Consider the following 20,896-nt stretch of genomic DNA (forward strand, 5'->3'; position numbering starts at 1 on the left):
TGTTTGCTTACTGAGCGTGAAATGAAATTTAACAGTGCGGCATGTCTACATTTGTAAATTTATTGTAGTTGTTTAGACTTCTTGGAAAATGAAATGTCAAGCTATCAGCCTCAGCTTCCACAATGTTGTTTAGGTCCAACGAAGAAGTTTGTTTTCACTTTTTTCTTTTTCACTTTTTTCTTTTTCTTTCTTTCTTTTTTTTTTTTTTTTCTTCCCCTCCAGCATGAGGTTATTTCCATTTCACCCATGTTTTTCTTAAGTAAAACAAAACTTGTGGCACAACTGCATCTGTAGTTAGTATGGGACAATACTGCACAGATGTGAGCATCTTACTGGAGCAACTGTTAATAATCATGATATTCACTATTCAACTCAGTGGACAGTGTGTAAATTTGAGCTCTTTGAAGATTTGTAGATTGAGATCCTAAACTGTAGAAGTACAAAAAGGCAGCGATCTGCACTTGGAGATTCCAGGTCCCCTTCCTGGTTGTGCATGAAATAATTTTCAGGCAAACCAATTCCAGGACTAGAGAGTAGGACAGTAGATGGTAAATACCTAAAAGAACCCCTTAATCTCTTTGAAGGGGTTAAACTGAGACCTAAGGTTTTTTTTGTTTGTTTGTTTTTTAAAGGAGAAAATAGAATTGCAAATTCCAAAAGAGTTTATTAAAGAATCCTAAATGTCAGTCTGTATCATGTGTTACTTGTGTTAATCTCCGTACAAGATGGTGTAAAACTAGGAAGAATTTATGAGCATTGCTACACAGTTGCTTCAGTGGTTCTGAGCAAAACTTTAATGGTTGAGTAAACAAAATAGAAATATTTAACAAGTCATCCTGTAAAATCCACATCCAGTCTGAATTTTCATCTTTTAGAAATGCTGTCTATAGATATATACTGTTATATAGATATATATTGATATATCAGTATATATCAGTATATAGTGTATATATATATATCAGTATCTATCTATCTAGATAGATATATACTATCTAAAATAGTGAAAATGCTTCTCAGCTGCAATGTCTGCAATAAATTACAAACCTTCGGGATAGTGAAGACAGCTGCATTGGTTTTGTACATTGATTGTTATGGTATAAAATTTTCCTTTTTTTTTCATCTTTTGGTTAGTGTTGGTGACGACTGAAATCCTGGAGTAGCTTGGTCTGTTGTATATTGAGGTGAAATTATGAACTCTGCCACTCTGTTAGAAATATGGGACTTGCTTTTTGAGCAGTGTGTTCACCTCCTGTGTCTTTCATAATTAAGCAAAAGGAACACTATATGCTTATTGATATGCACAGTTTTGATTCAGATGTCCAAATACATCCCAAGGAATTAAAACTTCAGTAGTATCAGTAGCAGATTGCTGAAATGATAGTTTGTTGACCATGAAAGAAACAAGACGTGAAGACAAAGATCTGGTAGAAGAGAACAGGGAAGAGAGAGTGAGGAAGAAAATGTTTTACACAGGGGAATAAAGTGTTTTTTAGGGATGACTTCTTGAGAAAATTGTGTTAAGTGTTTGTATTTACCAATGAAGAGGAGGGCTACAAGAGAGGAATTAAATAAATTCTGAAGTACAAAGCAACATCAAAAAGAAGTTTAAAAAGTTCTGTGTGTTGGTTGTTTTCACTTGTTGTTTGTTTGTTTCTTCACTGTTAAGTGCCACGGGACACAAATTTTCAAGTACTCTCTTGTTTGGGGAACGATCAGCTTTCAAGAAGAAGAAACCTCAATTACCCTATCCCTTTTAAAATGTGTGTTAAGGTCAATATCTTATAGCACTTTGCAAACAAAACCAGAAGTATGTTATGTCCTGTATCATTGCCCCTTGAGTGCTGAACTGGGCACCACTTTATATTTGGCCCCAGAATTTTGTATGGCAAAGTTATTAATGTACGAGTGAATTTTCAGCAGAAATGGCAAAACTCATGGCAGAAGTGGGCGAGTTTCACCCACTCAAGCTCAAGATGTAACGCTTTTTTTTTTTTTTTTTGTCTGTGGTTTGCCTCTTAATGTTCAAAACCAGGAATATCAACCTCATGGAGGAGGACTGAACAGACAGTTTTGGAGCTTGTATAATTGCTTTGTATTATTTTTTAGCCATTTAACAACAGTATAAAGATTTTCTGTTTTTGTTTGTTTGTTTGTTTTTTTCCTTGAGTGGATGAAGGTGGATTTACAGTAGGAAACAAATTACAATCTGAACTGTAGAATCTGCTCTGTGCCCTTGGAATCGGGACATAAGGGAAATCAAAGCTCATCCATAAAGAGGTGTCAGTAGTTCTCATTTTCCAAACTGCTGTTTGGCATGAGGGAGATGAAGTACCACACTAATGCTCAATGGGCCTTGCTATTGTACAGGAGACTTGTGGATGGAAAGTGTGATACTTCAGCTCTGTGGACATGTAATACTCGGGTCTCATTAATGTGAGGTTACATGTGAAGTTGTCCTTTTGCCTTTCATGTTGCTCTGCTAGTCTTTGTTCTTTACACTCGATAGGTTTTGCAGTTTCAGATTGTGCAAGGATGATAGGAATTATTTAAAGCTCAAGATTCAAAAAGAGAAAGATTGTGTGAAGAGGGTGTTTAGAGAGAAGGAGAAGGGTTAATCCGTCTGAACAACTGGATTCTTCATTGCCTTCATGTTATGTTGGCCTGTGCCTCTAGGGCAGGGGACTCCAGATGGATGGCTTAATTTGCATATATATTTACATATTCTTTAGTCGTAAATTCACATGATCATAATGGAAAATTTGCCTGTGGCTGTTTTTTTTGTTGTTGTTGTTGTTTGCTTGTTTGTTCTTTGGCAGTTGAACAGAATTTTATTCTTGTTAGAGCTTACCTGCAGTAAAATCTTTCTATTTATCCACTGTATCTTGACCCTGATAAAACACAGGGGGCTCAGGATACAAATCATCTTCTGGGTGCCTTTTTTTTTTTTTTTTTTTTTTCTTCCCCCAGAGGGGCTTTTTCATTGCTCTAGTTTCCTAGTTGCAGTCTTCCCTGTCAGATTTCTCTCCAGTTGCTCATCATTTGAACCACTCCTTCAATTTACTACACAAATGGAAAAAAAAATCTTGTTGCAATAACTCATTCTTTGATCGAAGAAATGCACAATTTATTACTGGTAGATGATTTCAATAGTGATGCATAACAAGGTTTTCATCGCTACCAAATGATTACTGCTATTAAATATGAGTAAGAAAAGAAGTAGAACACCCATCATGGTGTTCTGGAGGAGCATGGGCATTCCTCTGCACCAAATAGTTCATAGATCTAAATTTTGTACGTTATCTCTGATATGAAAAACTGATACCAGACAGAAGATGGGTAAAGAGGAGGATTTATATCAAAGGTTATTTCATTTTAATGTTACATATCATGCTGGTCCTTTGTGTTTTAAGATTAAATCTCTCTACATCCTTGGAAGTAGGGTGGGATAATCTGTGGGAATACATCGTGTGGGTGTGAATGTGTGCTTCCACTCACTGCGCAATGAGACTGGCCCAGGGCTATGGGGAAGAGTCTCAGTAGGATAGGATGCATCTACAGGAGGATGCGCAGGAGGATCTTTCACAACCATTTTTGCTTATCTCCTAAGGTGAAAGAAATTAAACATATTTAATGTTACATAATAAAAAGTTTCTTGCATAAAGTTTCACATGGAAAGAAATGTCCAGGGATGGATTCTTTTTCAGCCTACTGTAATTCTCATGCATCCAGGTTTGGGTCTTCCACTGTCAGCTGAACCTCTGAATCCCACCTACTTCCATCCTATTTGGTGTGGTACCCTATACCTTCTATGTTCTGGAGGTATGCACCTTAAGAAAATATTTTCATGTTTTAATGTGAGAACTTCATTTCACATATCTGCAGGGTATTTTTGTTTTAGTGAGCTGTGATTTAATTAATTATTTTTTTTCCTTTCCAGTATTCTACATAGATTTTAATTATGGTTAGCATTGCAATATGCGGTTTCATAAGACTGGAAAATTAGGAAGATACAGTTTTTACTCAGTGAGGAGGATGCTTTTTTCCATACGTTTTTCATAGGTGGTTTGAGTTGGTTGCATTATACAAAAAGCAGACAGAAGCACAGTATGCAAAACCTTGGTAGTGTTCCCTCTAGCCATTTGCTACGTTTCTTTAGAAAGATGAAAACACCTTTAATTCAGACTTTCTCAGAGAATTATGTTCTAGTTTTAGTATTTTAAAATATCAGTCTACTGCACAAGCCCTTAAGGGGTTTTAAATATAGTTAGAGTAGTACTCTGTTAGCTTTTCTTGTAGAATGACTATTGGTGTCACAGGATGTTAAGCAAACTCAAACTTCTTTTTTGTACTTAATTTTACCTAGGCATTTCTTTCATAGTGGTCAAATTAACATTTGTTTCTGCATATTTGTGTATTCTAATTAGTCACTGATTTCAAGCTAAATAAGCTGGACAGAAAGGAAGAAAAATAGAATGTATGCAAACTGTTTCAGCTGAATTGAAGAAAAAAAAGAAAAGCTTCTTTTCCCCGAAGCATACATTCTGCATGAAATTCAACTTGACAAGTGACCCTTTTAAAACAGTGCTACAAAGATTTCTCAACATTGTCGATATTCAAGGGACAGCCTTCTTCTATTAGACCCACAAGCAGCCCCCCAACTCCCTCTAAATGAATGTAGCTGCTTCTACTCTTTGTGTTCTACTTTATCCTTGTTCACTGCACTGGCGTTCATGGTTTTATGTGCACACTTCTGTGTGAGAGAATGCTTGCAAAAATACAAGCCATTGGGGAATGTTAATGTAATATACGGGTGATACAATACAATGAAATACAATACAATAAAGAACTCCTCCAAGTATTGTTGGCAGGTGCGAGTCTAATGAAAATTTGTGTGTTCATGTAAAGAAAAAAAAAAAGTACAGGAAGATTTGCCAGTTAATTTACGAATTGATGACAGAAAAGCTGATCTCCAGCTCTTAAGTCTTACATTGGAGAAAGGAGGAGCAGTAAGAAACAATGGTCTGTGACTGTATGTGAGCAATTAATAACTGAGAGTGTGTGAATGGCTTGTGAAACTGAGTGTAATGCATTAAAATCAGAGGAAACAGAGTATTAACAGATAAAAAGTATCCTGTCTCTAAACTAAGGGTGGTGGATTAGCAGTATTGTATCACCATCCAGTTCTCACATAGCTTTGTTCCACTACGACTATGACTACTACTACTGTAGTAGTGAAACTACTACTAGCTATTCTTCTTTTCTGTTGTCAAATGAGAGATGTACAGGCTAATTCTTAGTGTCCCCCATGGTTTCAGTGGTCTTCACAAGCATCTTTAGGAGGGGCACAAGACTTGTGCTCAGAAGCGTGTTTCATACGGGGGTTTCAGGAGGTGCTACAGGATCGCAGCTGTGGTAGGCCGCTCACTCCTCCTTGCCCACTGTACAGTTTTTGTACGTGGCACTGCTTGTACAGATGTGAACCTTATGCTCTTACAGCGCTTAATAGATTGTAAACCACAGGCATTTGATGATTTTCAACTTGAGCAGCTCACATTTTACACCAAGATATTTAGGGCAGATTTTTGAGTGGAAAATTGCAGCCTTAACATGAGCAATTATGACATGTAAACAAACAGCTGCTCTTGAAAAAACTAGAAGGTCAGGCAAGATGATACAGTAAGATGAATAAGGGGAGTAGTTTGGGGAAGTTCCTTTGTCTGTTCTTGCTGGTTTCCAGCAGATTATCAAAGACATCTCTCAGTTGAAAGAGATCTAGAGAAGAAAAGGTCTGTTCCTCCCTTTTGAAGTTTGTGGTATCTTTATGGTTAGCAGTTTGAGGGAGGAGGGAAAAGAATCACTTTCTATACTCAGCCAGCCTCCAAAAACTGGTTGTACCCAGCATAATTTTTGTGTTTTGTGCTGTGTATAATTCCATGTATTTTCCAAGAGAGTAACCCGAAGCAGGTGGGTTTCTCCAGCTACCTCTGTGTGCTCTCGTGGGGTCGCATCCCAGAGGGGTGCCCCCTGCAGAGAGCTCCCAGGGGCTGCCCAGAGAAGTAGAGACAGGGACAGGAGTGTTCCTCCACCTAAAACAGTTTATCTTAACCACCAAAACATGATGATGAATGGGATGTAAAATACCTGCTTAAAACTGTCAGTATTTGCTGCCAGTTCCGTTTTGTATTCCTGGTACTAAATTCTAGAGAGGCTAGCTTCATATTTAGGCTCTGGTTTCAAAGCACCATGTTTGCAAGCCCAGTCAAATGGAAATCCTTGTTAAATATTTACTACCTTAGTGGCTTATCTGTGGATATCAAAACATTTTTCCTTCCTATTGCTTTCCCCAAATGTTGGAAAAGTGCTGTGGACGATGGTTGTGTCATCTGTGAAATTTTACCCAGATAACTGGATAGCTGTATGTGTGCAAGTAAAAAGTTAAATGTGTATATTTTACAAGATGAGAGACTCAGTCTATGCTGTAGACACAAAGGAAAGTCAGTGCTTAAATGATGACATTGTCCATGGCTACAAGAGCATTTATGCCTCAGCATAAGTATTTGGAAGGGACAGTGTCTTAATGGTATATTTGTTTTATTATTGCCGCAAAGTCTTCTCCAGTAAATCAGTGACCTGAGACAGATCCAGTTTGGCAGAGCTTCTTGGTAATACAAATTAAACAAATTACTTATGAGAATGGTGAATGTAAATATTAGCTAAACGGTGTCACTTGGCAAAATGTTTATTAGGCAAATCATGCTGGAGACAGCATGATAATCCTTGCTTCTTCTAATAAAGCTACCTTGGAAGTACAAATAAAGCACTTTCTTTTACTGGAGGAGCTGTATTCACTGAGAAGGATGAGCCAAAGAGCTTCAGACATATTTACATTGCACTTCTGTTGTACCACCAGAAAATTGAATCCCCAAATTCTAGTTCAGAGGGAGCTTCAGAATATCAGCTGACACCTAATCTTATGCTCTCTGGGCATCATTATCTTATTCTCTTTGTCATTAAGGGATGAAACTCACTGTCATCTCTGATGTTTTGCATTTAAAAAATTTTAAATCCAATATTTTCTTTCTCTACTCCACCCACAAAATCAAGATGCCTTTCTGAACTGTTGGACGCATCTGGTATGTTTCTGTTCTTTTATTCATTTTCAAGTATGAAGTTGCAAGGTGGCCATGAAGGAATGAACTGTGTGAATCCTGAGCAATGGGGAGAGCAGTCCTTAGTTTTTCCTTAGCTTTTTTTTTTTTTTTTTTTTTTAACTACAGCGAACTGTGTTTGTGAAACTGAATTCTCTGCTTATACATCTGAAAGTAGGACTATGATAAAATATTTACAGGTATGACATGAGGAGTAGCTAATGAATGTCTCCAGTGTTCTTAACAAAGCAGTCGAGGCAGTATGTAATGCTTATGAAACATAAGTTTTCAGTAATCTTGGTAGTAAAACAATATTTTGACTGGTATTGATCTGCAATACCATTGCATTCAGTTAAGGTACATCTTTCTTTTTAAATTGCCCTAAACAGCAAAGTGTTTTAGGGAGGGGAAAATCCTATCAAAAGCTCATGCTGTTCTAGGTTTAAGAAGCAAAATGCTGGCATCGTTTGTTTCTGCTGGTTGCAGTCAGACAAAAGGAAGCAGGTATATAAATTATGTGCTGGTAATACAGCTCATGGGTTAGAAGCCGTGGGCAACACCTGCTTCTGCCCCGTGGGCATGGCAGAGGGAGCCTGACCTCTGCAGAGTGGCAGTGGATGGGCAGAGCCTCAGGGTGCGAGCCCCTGTTCTCAGCCCAGGAGCTGGCTGGTGCCCTACACCATGCCTACATATAATGGGGTGGCAGCTACTGCCTTTGGGACTGTCTGTGTGGTTTTCTTATGACAGAAAGAAAGGAGTCTCTTGGGACATAATGAGGACAGGGGAGCCTGTAGCCCCTGCAGAAGCTGCTCATGCAGCAGCGTGTTTTTCAACCACCGTGGTACCATGCACAGGTGGATGCACTTGGTGATAGCCAAGTGTTTGCATCATTTTGTTTATCTGCTCTCATTTACAGGGAGGTTTAAAAGGAATAAAGTTTTACCTTCTTCTTCCTTGTGAAAAGTAGCTGTACCGCTTTGAATTGAATTTATAGTTTAACTTTAGGAAACAGGGATGTCTGCAAGACTTCTCTTATAGATGAATGTTTCTGACACCTACAAATAACTTTTTGCACAGCTGTCAGGGAGAGCACTCTGCAGGAGCAAATACAGCATCAAAACAACATTTCCATCTCTGCAAAGAGAGATTTCTGTCTCTGCTGTAGGCTGTCTTTGTTTGGTTTTCATGTTTCATGATACTAATTTAATGTTTTTGCTGGTTGGTGGCAGAGCGCAGAGAAGACACGTGACTTGAAACCTTCAGAATATACAGTAATCTGCTCTTAAAGATCCACATTAAAAGTTTTATTACTTTTTCATTATTTTTGGTAATATTTCTGCAAGTTCTTTACTTTTCCAAAGTTGAAAGCTGTATGATAAAAACAGGCATGTACTAAAATGTAGCTTCCTTGCAGAAGTTATACTAAAAATAATTCTGGACCTCAGGGTGTTCATCAACTGGCAACAGCAGTGGCATTTTCATAGGGGAAAAACAGGGGCTGGTGAGGTCAGGGAGGATTAGTGCATACTCGCACGGGGAGCTTGGTAGGTGCTTTCATTGTTTTGTTATTTTTTCTGGCTAAAACGGGTCTTCCTGACCATACTGTTTTAAAATACCCGGGAACCTGGAACAGACCCAAAAGAGCTCCAACTTCTTCAGTGTGTATTTGTTTTAGGACCCCCAGACAGCAGATCTAGCTTGCCTCTGCTGATAACTTTCACGTGCTTCAAAACCAGAAAATCCCAACTAAATTCTGATCAATCTCTGTCTACTTCTATTGCAACAATGATAAATCGCAGTCCTGGCTTATGCTTCGCTTCTTTTAAAGCTTTTAAAAAAATAGTTCTGCTGTGCTCTTTGCAAAGTGACGATTCTCACTGAAGGGTCTGCATCACCAGAGACTCATCCCACCTCTGCATGCTGCTCATTTTCCAGGTGATGATCCTGTAAAATGGGTTTCACAGGAGGACTGTCTGATGCCCTCGTGCTCACAGGAGCTGTGTTGCACCTCCTGCCAGCACGGGTGCAGGTGAGGATGGATTGACCGAGGTGACTGATGGATCCCAGGCTTTTGCTGGTGACCAGGAGATGTCCTGCTGGACTAGAGACTTTGCTTGGCTTACAAGACAAACTATGGTAGATGACACAGTGATGAGATTTGAGCAGGCTCTGCCTTTGTTTTTGAGTGGGAAGGAAATGATATCAGGTGCACGCATGAAATTCCTGCCTTATCTCAGGGAATGCTGTGGAATTTTGGACGTGCAGCAGGAAAAAAGAGCAAGTGCCTCATCAGGCTTTTTTTCTGGTCTCCTCCTGTGCAAAGCACAGTTTGCCATACCTTAATTTTAAAGTTTTAAAACTCTGCTAGGATTTTAAATGAGTGTAGCACAGTGTGCTCATGATGTGGCTCCCTTTGTTTGCCTATTGCCATAAAGCCCGGCCAGCTCTATAAGAAACCTGTCTGCGAAGCGCATTTTAATGTTTAGATCTAGCAGTGATTAGAATACCCTAATGCCCAGTGGGTATATGTGTCATTTTTTAACAGCTGCCGAGCTTTCTCCCTGCTGCTCCAATTAACACGTTGAGCACACGCTTGCCGGCAGTGGGCTGTGTGTATGGATTAAACCACTCCGCTATTTATCCACCCGATGTGCCTGATGCCAGAAACAGACTGGCCTCTTTCCCGTCATAGGACAGATGAAATCAAACGGGGTCCCGAGCCCGTGCGGGTGGAAATATGAGGAGGGATTTAACTGGCAGATGAAAACCTGCCTTGCCTGGAGATGTGGTTCAGTCCATTGACTAACATCTCTCCCCGCCTCCCAGCCCCTCTTCAAATGATGGAGACAGAGGGCAGCGAGCTGCCGGTGCTGGGCTGCCTCTGGCTGCCAGGCACAGCTTTCCAACTTTGTTCTGCTTAAAAACTGCTCGGAACCCTGACTTTCTCCTTCCCCTTCATTTTTTCCCTCCCTCACCTATTTTCATGCTGAAATATTCCAGTCGGTAGCTTTGATTAAGTGTCCCTCCTCCCCCCGCCCCCCTTTTTTATTGTAAAAAAAAAAAGGAAAACAATATGCTTTCTAGTCCTAGCTGAGGTAAGGGTTTTTTAATGGTACCAGAGCAGATGGTTGGAGGTTGCAGCTTTCCTTGAGTGTTTGCTGTTAATTCATGCTCGGGCAGCTCTCCGCGAGGCAGAGGGCGAAGGGGGCTGCTGGTGGGCGCCGCTGAGGAGATGGAGCGCTTCTTGGGCTTCGTCAAGCAGATAAGGAGGTCGAGAAGAAGAAAAGGCAAAAAGTACCGGCCAGAGGAGGATTACCACGAGGGTTACGAGGATGTCTATTATTATGCCTCAGAGCATTTTCGAAGTAAGTGCTTTGCCTAACCTCTTTTTCCTTTAGCTGTGATAAATGCTATGTTGTTAAGATTTAAAAAAAAAAAAAAAAAAAAAGGGAGGGGGAACAACTAAATGCAAAAAGCCCAAACAATATTCCCCATTTGGTGGAATCTGAGCCTTGTGCAAGTATTAAGGCATTGGCTTCCTGTTATAGATTTATCTGCCTGTGACTGCTGATGAACAATGCAAAACAGCTGAAGTGGCACAGCAGCTCCCAAAGTAAGCAGGGTCTCTAAACCTGCTTAATATTTCAGGTGCAGTTAATTGAGGCTGACTGCTGGAAAGCTTTTGTTAAAACACTTTTGTTTTGGAAACTGATCCGCCGGTGGTCGCCCTTGTAGGATGCCTTTGTACTGTGGATATTTTTAAAGCAATAGAAAGGCAGCGATCACTCATCGTCGGTTCAAGTTGATGATTAATGCGGGTTGCTGAGCGAGAGTCAGCCCTCTGAGCCTGTGCTGTGACCCAGGCTTTTCAGCAGAAAGTAACTCAAGTGGGCTCCTTTGTTGCGGCAGGTCCAGGCTCACTTAGGAGGCATTGGGGAGTGGGTTTTGTGGGGTTGCAGTCACGTGGCTGCAGCAGCTCGCTGTGAACCAAAATACACTGCCTGCTGCCAAGTCCCTTCCCAAAACGTGCCCGTTCGGGTCTGAGCCATCACCTGCCAGGCTTTGGAGCTCACACCTTGCCATCCGCTACAGCCAGAGGAAGGGGAATGCCCAAAACTGCCCGCGGGGACACCAGGGGGTGTGGGACCCTGCCCAGTGCACAGCTCCACCGGTGCAAGGTGTTGACAGCAGAGCCAGCCAGGCACAGAAATGATCTTTCTAAACGGGTTCTGCTCTTCTGGCCAGTGATCTGGGAGCTTTGCAGTGAAGCCCTGCCTTTTGTTGAGTAGCTGAAGTTTGCTGTACTTTTTTTTAAAATGTACTCTAGGAGTAGCTGTCACATCCTTTTTGTGTCATCTGGTTTCATGTCCATTTTGTGGAAATAAATCATAAGAACCTCATGTTTGCTTTGAGACAAAATAATGAATGTGACTGCTTTACAGCAACAGAGTTCTGCTGTTCTGTGGAAAATACTGAAGGCAAGGGATTTTCCTCTTGGTTTTCTTTGCTTGCCTATCTCTAAAAGTAAACTAATGTAGCGCGATTGATTGTTTACTGGGTTTCTTCCTTATATTCTTTATTTCCTTCCATTTTTAAGAAAATCTACTATACTGATAATCTTTATGTTGTTAAGACTGAGTTCTTACAAGAAAAGACCTATTTTCAGGGGCACTGCAGTCATAACAGGTAACATTGGCATAAAATACATAAGAATGAAAATTTTTAAATCTGCTTAGCACTGAAAAATATGAAAATGATACAAGTTAATGAAAGCACGTGAGTGTTTTTTTTTTTTTTCCCTTAATATGCAAATCAAAGGAATGTGTCAAAGCAGGATGTCAAAGTATTTCCCTAGCTGATTGTTGTTGTTGAAGGTCTTTTAAATCAGAAAGTAAAACCCCTCCAAAACCTGTCACGTGTAGTAAGGATTTCTTTAATGTTGATTAATAAATCATTACTCTTGACTTAATGTAAGGAACTAAGATTGAGCCAGATGTCTAATAGGTTTTTCATTTTATTCTACTTTGAAAAAAAAGGATATTACACCCCTCAGCCTGGGGACATCAGAGGTATTTTCGACTGGACGAATGTGTGTCAAGTTTTGGAGCGTTGTTTATATTAGTGCTCATAAAAACCAGATTGAATAGTCCACACAGTGCTTGGTCCTGCAGAGTTGGATTCACGAGGAGTTTGCAACTTCTCCCAGTTACTTACACAGAGCACGTCACAGGAGATTCGGGCTGTGGAGATGTGTTTGTTCATCACCCACCGGGGAGCTGGGAGCCCGTACAGAGGCACCACATCGAACACAATCGCTCCTCAGAGGTCCTTTTGTCCGCTCCTTCCCCGCGCTGCGTGCATCGCTGTTTTGGTCGGATAGGCGTGGTGGCTGCTGAAACCAGCACACAAAATGGGCAAAGAGGCTGCCAGAGCTGCTATAATGCTCCCTTGAAATTGGAGACATTTCACGTAATGGAGACAATGAAATGTTTCATTCGGAATTTAATTATGGTCTGGTGTTATGCTGTTTACAGTGCAAATTTAGAGTAATTGCAGAGCTTTTACTAGCCCTTCCTTCTGTACTCATATGCTTAGAAGGATGTGTGCTTGAGAATAGGGTGGTATTTCTCAGTATGATTCTCAGGATATCAGAGCTAATGAAGTCAAAGACCTGTTGTTCATTCAAGTCCACAGAGTAGGAGCTTTTTCAGATTTTGTTTCCTCTCTCTGCATTGTCATCCATCCCTCCTGAAGGGTCGTCTTTTATGAGCTGTGTATCCAATTAGCCAGCGCACTTGAAGATTGTCTGAGCCAATTGCTTTATGGGCCTGTTATCCTCTCATCCCCCCATGCGTAGTATTGCTTAGGGTGTTGTAGGGAGACTGGATTAATGTAAAATGCAGAAAGTACATTAGAATAACCAAAGGATCAAACGGAAACAAAACAAAGTTATAAATAGAACAGGCCTCTGGGAATCACAGGAAAAAGGTGACATTAGTTTGTCCTCAGCGCAGTTGTGCCTGGGTACTGCAGCTCCTCTCGTTAAGTATACTCTCTTTAATCCTCTGAAGCTTTGCCAGGGAGGACCAAAATCACAATAATACTGGGGAGGAGGCAAGAAAGGTGCAGTAATACCTAAAACTCCCTAAGTAGAAGAGACCCCAGCTATAGAGTCAAATGTCTTTTCGCTTGGGCATTTCTTTCATTCATTAAGTGGATAGCCTTGCTTTGACACACAACATCAGCTCTCTTCTCTTTCCTGAGAGCCTCGTATTGTGCTATGTAGTGCTGGAATAACTAAAATAATAATCTCGATACACAAACACTTATTGACATTAGTAGTGCAGGTGTCATACTCCTTTCGATGGGACTTTGCACAGTGAACATAATGGGCACCAAAAACTGCTGCCGAAGCTACTCGGACAAGTTGGTGCTATCACAGAAAGTTCTTTAAAAAGTGTTACATTTATCTCGTGTGGCATTATGGCACTACCATTCAACCTGTTCCTTTTAATGAGGCTTTGGGTGAACCAGGCCCCAGTTAGACTATTTCCAGGACTGATAGCAAACGGCAGGACTGTTGTGTGGCAGAGCTGCCTGGCCCATTTCCCAAGATGACATATGTCCTTTCACTGAAGGCAGGATGCTGTGCCAGCACCCTCGAGATGCAGCCTGGTCTTAAGCAGGAAGGTGTTTTTGGAGCCAGCCTGGTCGCCTCCGACCAAAACAAACACAAGCCCTCCTTCCCCACTCCAGGCTGATTGCAATGTTAAGTCTTTATTTTGCAAAATGTTTGAAAGGTTTTGGTTTTGTTCCAGTGGAATGGAAATGGATTTTGGAGGCTCACAGGTGATATAAAGTATGGTTGACACAATCTGCTTGGGCGGTTCCAGGGTGCGTTACTTCGAGCACGTGCTGGGAATTTTTGCCTCATTTATGTTGCTTCTGGTTTCTGTCATCCATTTCTTCCTGAAAGATATTCAGTTTTTACCTGTTTCTTTTCTGTTATTCTTCCCAGCATGATGTCAGCAGCATATTCCATTGGCATAAAGGCTTTATTTTCTGTGTTGGTCCCATGAAGCTACTAAAGAATGATCCCAAAAAACGATGTGTAAAAAATTACTAGCAAACTCCCACTAACCCAAAAGTTCTTTTTTTTTTTTTTTTTTTTTTTTTTTTTTTTAACTCTGCCCCTTAAAATGTTCCATGTAGTCACCCACAGTTAAGCAAATAATTTTATTCTAACCTTTGTCAAGGTCTTGTCCATGTCATTTGACAAGAGTACTGATATATTAGATGAAGTAGTCTGCCGTAGGGTATCTTTGGTCATGTAGTGTTTTTTCTCTCACACCTTTTATTGCAATTAATGGTTTTATATTTTTTTTTCTTCAGAGTGTGTTTTGAAGTATACCAAGGTTAGACCAATACAGCTGTTTTCTCAAATCAGTAAATACTTAGCTTACTTTTATCTAGTTGATATGCTATCAGATGTGATAGATTTTTAAAAAATCCTTTAAAATTTATTGTTAGAGCTGTGATGGCTTGTATTAATTCTTCCACACTTCTTGTGTGAGAACCTTCTGATTCCTCACTTTTAGGACTTCTTTGAATTTGCCTCCAAAATGCGGGTGATAATTTTTCCACTTTCCATTACTTGTCCATCTCTGTCCCTGTGTCTTCACTGGAAAGTGAGGGTAAGGTATTTGACTTCCTTCGTGTCCCCCAACTCCTAGCCTAGCAAATCAGGCAGAAAGGAAAACTGAAAGTTTCATATAACTCAGAATTGAAGATGTCCTCTTTGTTGACTGAAATCAAGAACAATTAGTTAAAATGGATGTTGAATGCATGATACCCTGGTTGTGATTATGTCAGCAGAAAAGCACCACTTGCTCAGATTGTGCATTATTCTCCAGCATGACTCAGTGTTATGGTGCGGAAACTCCCACAGCTGCCAAAATCTTCCTAACAAATAGCTTTGCATTTCATAACCTAAGTTGCTTTAAAACTGTGTTGAATACTGATAGAAGAGGCCTGATGCTGAAGAGAAAACATCAAGGGAAGCAATACACTTCTGGCTTCTTGATGCTATGGCCAGCAGCATTCATACTTGTCAAAATTTTCTCCATTTTGTAAAGTGGCACAAATAGATCTTGTTTGCTCTACTCTCGTAGATTTGATAGGGGTTGTAAAAGAGTTGATGGTTTTATGAGTAGTGTGGTGACAAGGGCACTGAATATTTCTATCTCAGGTTGCATAGATGGTAATTGATCTGAAGGGTGAGGAATGCAGGATGACAACTGCTTTTCATTTTGCGAACTGTGTGCTGCTGGTCTGCCATACAATTGGATGTCTTGTGGTACCCAGGTGTGCTTCTGGGCCGCTGCTCCTTCCATCCCAGATCTTGTCATGGCAGTACAGTAAAATCTCAGCTTTCATGAGACTAAAGGTAATAAATCCATTTGTTGCAGGCTATACAAAAAAAAAAAGCTTGATAACCTGAGTGAGCAGAGTATATGGCATGCCTTGAAACCACAACAAAAATAATCTTTAAAAAAATAACTAAAAATTATTAAAGCTTCTTATTTCCTTGCACTTAATGACTGTTTCATGATTGTTGAACCCTGGAGATTTGGATCATAGTTCATCAATATTTCTGTCTCTTTTCCATATGTCACGTTTTTCCTGCGGCCTGAGTAGCCCCAGCACCACCAGTTTAGGTGGGATGGGAAGGGATGCCTGTATCCACAGAAACTTTTGCTCTGGTCCTGTTGTCAGTTCGCAAGCCATGTGCAGTGATGAAGGAGATTACTCTATTTGAGCTTTACTGCTAGGGTAGACAGTACCAACTGTCCTGTTCAGAGACCTGTGAATGAATCAAAAGAGGTAGCAAGGTATTGAACTGTTCTCTCTGCATCCACTTGCAGGCTGAAACGTCATCTGTGCAGCTGCCAACTGTAAAATTTTTAATTAGTTAAAATACAGGCACTCTTCAGGTAAAGGTGTTGCACCCTCCTGCTGTTTCTGTTGCTTTTTAATTTTCATGTATATTAAATTCTGCATTCTTAAACAGGTGGCCATTGCATCAAACGCAGTTTTGTGTATTTTATGACAGCCAACGTCTTGCAAAGGGTCATTTGGCTTCTGATGAACTCTGCGTGTGTTTTGGAGGTGACCACTTCTATTTGCCATCTTGTTTGTCACGGTCATTAGTGAATGTAACTTTCCTAGAAAAACCCAAGAAGTAGAGAAGAATATTCTCACTTTATGGTTAGGGAATTAATAAGAATGGGTTATAAAAAGGAAAATGATAACAGCTCTTGAGCATCCCTTGAATTAATTTAGGTCTTCCAAGCCTTTAAGAAATATGCATAAATTAAATCTTATTTTACTCATTTCCTGTTTCGCATTAGTTATAAGAGTTTGTAGCTCTTGGGATGGGGCTCGTGTTTGTATACTCAAGCTATTTGGATAGTAGCTTTAGCTGCCTTGTATTGTTTACATAAATTCAAAGAGAATTAAATTGTTTTCTTCACTTGTGCAGCCGCCAGTTGCAGGGTCTGTTGGGAGACACCCAAGCCTCTGCTGCCCTGCAGCACCAGTGCAGTGCATTTGCTCCAGCCAGGCAGGTTTGTGCACAAGTGCTGGCGTTGGTGAAATGTTTGTCAACCATGAAACAGGTGATACAGATTTTACATTTTTTTTTGGTAAAGCAGTGGTGAAACAGCTGGTTTAAGTTTGGTAGCAGTAGGACTACTTTTTTAAATTACCCTTTGTGGCTCTCCTACAAGTGGCCCTTAGGCTCCTGGAGCAGTGCACAGCACAGATGGTAAAGCGTTGCTTGAGCAAAACTTGCTTATTTTACTTTAAGTCACTGAAATCATGAGCCATGAGTTATGTAATTCTTTGCATGAAGTGTAAACTCTTTTCCCTGCTAGCAGCTACAAGTGCAGAATTTCTGTACTACTTTTCTTTTACTTTCAGGTCCTTTCTTATTTATTAAAGATCTTGACCATTCCTGCTCAAGAAATGTATTCTTTATGGGTCTTCCTCCTCTTCTAGTGGTGGCTGCTATGAGACTGCACCTCCAGTGTTTTAGAATTGAGTAGGCTTTATATTTTAATGTGTCTGGAATATCTGCTATTTTGGGTTCAAACAATGAAATTTAGAGAGACTTCAACTGACATGTAGCTCCTTACTTCCCGAAATAATATGTGTAAGTTCATGTGTTTAACCATGGATTCATCAATTTGCATCATGAGCATCAAGTGATAAGATTTTGTTCCCCCTTGGTTACTGTGAAGTGAATAAAACATCAGGTTTTATGAAGTAAGATTAAAGAGAGAGCTAAAAGCAACTACTGAGGTGTCTGCTTTAATACTGGCCGTCGGTTCCAACAGAAAACTTCAATTACTGGAACTAAAAAGGAAACAACAATTTAAGCTCCTTGCTGGTGATCTTATAAACAGTTATTGAATTATTGTTGTTTTTATTTTTCAGTAGGCCACCTCAGCAGCTATAATTAATCATCAACATGTATATAAACACCTGTTTACCATAGCAGTATTTGTAAAAGGCAAATTTTATAATCTTCGTAGTATGTGCAGAAGTTATTAAGCAACGTTATTTAATGTTTTTTTCATCTGAAAAGAGCAGAGCTGGGAGAGGTTCAGAGGTACAGACACAGGAGGGGTGAGGCTGTAGCTGGCTGTAGGAGTCTATGCCCACTCAGCCCCCATCTCCACCTTCCTCCTTTACTAGATTTTGGAACTGTGCTTGTGATTACCTCTGCATCTGGAAACTGCCAAATTTTCTCACAGGGTTTTCTAGTTTTCCTCTGAAAATCAGACAGTTATACACAAGTCGACATGAAAGACTTGCAGTTTTGAAGACATGCTCAGAATTTAAAAGGCACCAGTACGAAGGTTGCCTACAGAACCTTAATTTGGCCTATCTTAATTAAGGACTACAAGCTCATTTTTTCACTGTACTTGTGATGGACTGGGGAGGCACCGTGCTTGGGCCTTTCCTCCTTTACTTTCTGCCTGGCTCAAGAACTTGAATTTACTGATGTTGGGCACAAGTGGCTGTAGCAGGCCAAGGGAAGCATGGTTTGTATGTATGTAAATGATATAAGCCTACCTGCTCTGAAATTTCAGCCATAAGGCATCTCAGGCTGGGAGCTTTAAGTTATTGCATGCCTTTGATGATAATCTCCCCGTGCACTAGTTCTCCACCTGTGAAATGAGGTTAATGGCACCTCTCCTTCACCGGTATGCCATGAAAGTAAATTAATGTTTGCTAAGCCCTCAGATGGTATAGCGATGAGCATCATAGAAGAGCTCAGGAAGAAATTAATGTCTGTCCTGAGAGAAGGGCTTGAATAATGTGTGGGAACTAAGGTATGGAATTATAGTTCGAGCAATGAGGGGAAAACAAGGTCTTGAATAATTTTTCAGGTAGTCAAAGTCATTCATTTGGGGCATTACATGAGACAAGGTCTTGTGAAAGACAGGGAGATGAGGAAGTTAATGGTTATGCTGTAAGGCAAAAGAGGACAAAACTAAGGTTTGGCACTTGGATTTTTTTATTTTTTATTTTTTTAATGTTTTGTGTGTGCACACTTGTGGTAAAAGAAAATAGCGCAGCAGTGTCTTGACTTTTTTTTGCATGGAGTGGAAGTTTCACAACAGCGTATTATGGGCATAATACTTGCTGTAAATGAACCAAGATCTCCTTGATGTTGTGATGGTGAGTGACATTTGGGTGCGTGGCCTCCAAATCTGCCTGCATGGGTAGCGCTTTGGTGCTGTTTGTCGCAAGACGGGTGGTAGAAGGCAAGGAAGGTGAAGAGAGATTAAAGACAGCTCTGGGGAAAATACTGTTTGACTGAAACCACAAAAAAGAAAGCGAAACCAAAAGTAGACAGATGCTGTGGGAAGCATTAACTCAGTAACACGTGTTCTCAGATTTGGTCCCAAATGCACCCTTTGGCTGTATTTAACAAGCTCTGTGGTTGCTCAGGTCTATGCCTTTTTGATATCCTTGTCCTTCTCCCAGAAGGGGGAAACTCCTCACTCAGCAACATACCTTGCTGTTGTTCTGTCAACTGGTAGCAATGCTATTTAAAAATAAAATAAAATAAAGATTCTCAAAGTACCACAAACAAATGCAGTAAATGATGAATGGTACATGAGCAGATAGATATTTTAAATACACAGTGTGACAGGTTTTGTTTTGTTTTCTTTTCTTTTCTGCAGGTTAGAGTAGGAGGTAATTTATAGCCCTGATGACCTGCTACCTGTGCTCCGTTTGTAGAAGCCCAGTAGAATTTGTGTAGTCAGTAGCACCCTTTCACAGCTAAGTCAGAGCACAAGCTGTGGACTGCAGTGCCAGCTGTAGTAGCGCTGAATGCTCAGAAATCAAAAGGGATGTATGTGTGCCACGCTGTCTGGGAGGGATGTCGCATCTGACAGCCTACTTGAGGGGAAATGAGAAGATGCCTGTGAAGGAAAGTTGGGAGGGTGCCTGGATCTCTAGCAGAGTGCTTCAAGCAGAAGCAGTGCTCAGGTCAGTTGTCAGGAAATCTAAACACATCCAGTGGCATTTACAGATCAGAAAGCAAGAACACGGGTTTTCCGTTGGGTAGTAGTGGAATTTCAGGTGGCAAGTCATCCAGATGTTGCATTTCCTTTCATTGCTAAAAGGAGAATGGGGGTGGCTGCTGAAATGGAGAGACCAAAGCTGCCCATGTGGTTAGAGCTGCCTGTGGATAACTAAATCAAGTGGGGCGCAGAAAGACTGCAGAGCCACTGGTCTCTCTTAAGTCCCTATGAGTTCAGGGACAGTTTGGTTGCCTCTGAAGTGCTTCCTCTGTAACTTGACCACATTTCACCTGAGGTTTCCAGACTTCGAGAGAAGCTGCTCGGGAGTTCCCAGCACATTTCCATCAGTTTCCATTCACTTGTTGCTATACCCTGCTTGGAAAAAAACCACAAGTCTTCTCCAGCTTAGCGCATTAATGATTTGCTTACATTTTTCCTTGTATACTCTAAACATAGCTACGAAAATGTAGGTATATTTAAATGTGTGGGATTTTTTGATAACACTCCTCTGCTGTCCCATTTATCGTGTACATCTCTGGTGGCTTGTTCAGGCAGGGAGTAATGAGCGCTGTGCTACAAGTGATGGAGGAGAGCAGAGAGGGAAAGGTTTCTATATTCAGAGAAGTAACAGCTATCCTTGTAAAATACACTTCTCCTGAGCATAACACAGGGGATTTAGAAGGTACTGAACATTACCACTTTGTTACTGGCTCCTTGATTTGGGTGTCACAATTCGGTGTTTGCATGGGTCTAGAGTGGATAGAAACCAATGCCGCTTTCTAGCTTCTTTTTTTTTTTTTTTTTTTTCTTTTTTCTTTTTTCTAATTTCCCCTTATTTCACTAAACTTGGACTATTGTAAGGTATCTGAATGGCTGCAGATTTAGCAGGACAAATTAGGCATCACACAAATCGTTTGCAGAGACTTAGCAAAACCATGCAAGGTTGCTCTAGCTGCAGCCTGGAGAGTTGGTGGTCCATTGTGTCTTGCAGATAATTGCATTCCCATGGCCACGTGTCTTTTAACATTGTTTTCTTCATAACAGATAATGATCGAATTTTCTTAGCTGTTGGTTTAAGAGTCTTAAGAAGGTGTAGTGCTGCTCATATAATTATTCAGAGGCTTACATCAATGGAAGTAGAAAAGG

The 20,896-nt window shown here is 40.5% G+C and overlaps 1 protein-coding gene across 1 annotated transcript in view; it reads left to right on the top strand.

The window, feature by feature from the left end:
- Positions 1 to 10,380: 10,380 nt before the first annotated feature.
- GRIP1 (glutamate receptor interacting protein 1) overlaps positions 10,381 to 20,896 on the top strand; it is a gene marked incomplete at both ends in the record, with an annotated part of 216,222 nt that continues 205,706 nt past the window's right edge. The window contains one exon of the mRNA XM_084282261.1: positions 10,381 to 10,513. Within this exon, the coding sequence (XP_084138387.1) occupies positions 10,381 to 10,513 (133 nt within the window). The remainder of the gene's footprint in view (positions 10,514 to 20,896) is intronic.

The sequence above is a fragment of the Netta rufina genome (genome assembly GCF_964035555.1).
Source record: "Netta rufina genome assembly, chromosome: 1".
In the NCBI taxonomy this organism is placed as follows: Eukaryota; Metazoa; Chordata; class Aves; order Anseriformes; family Anatidae; genus Netta; species Netta rufina.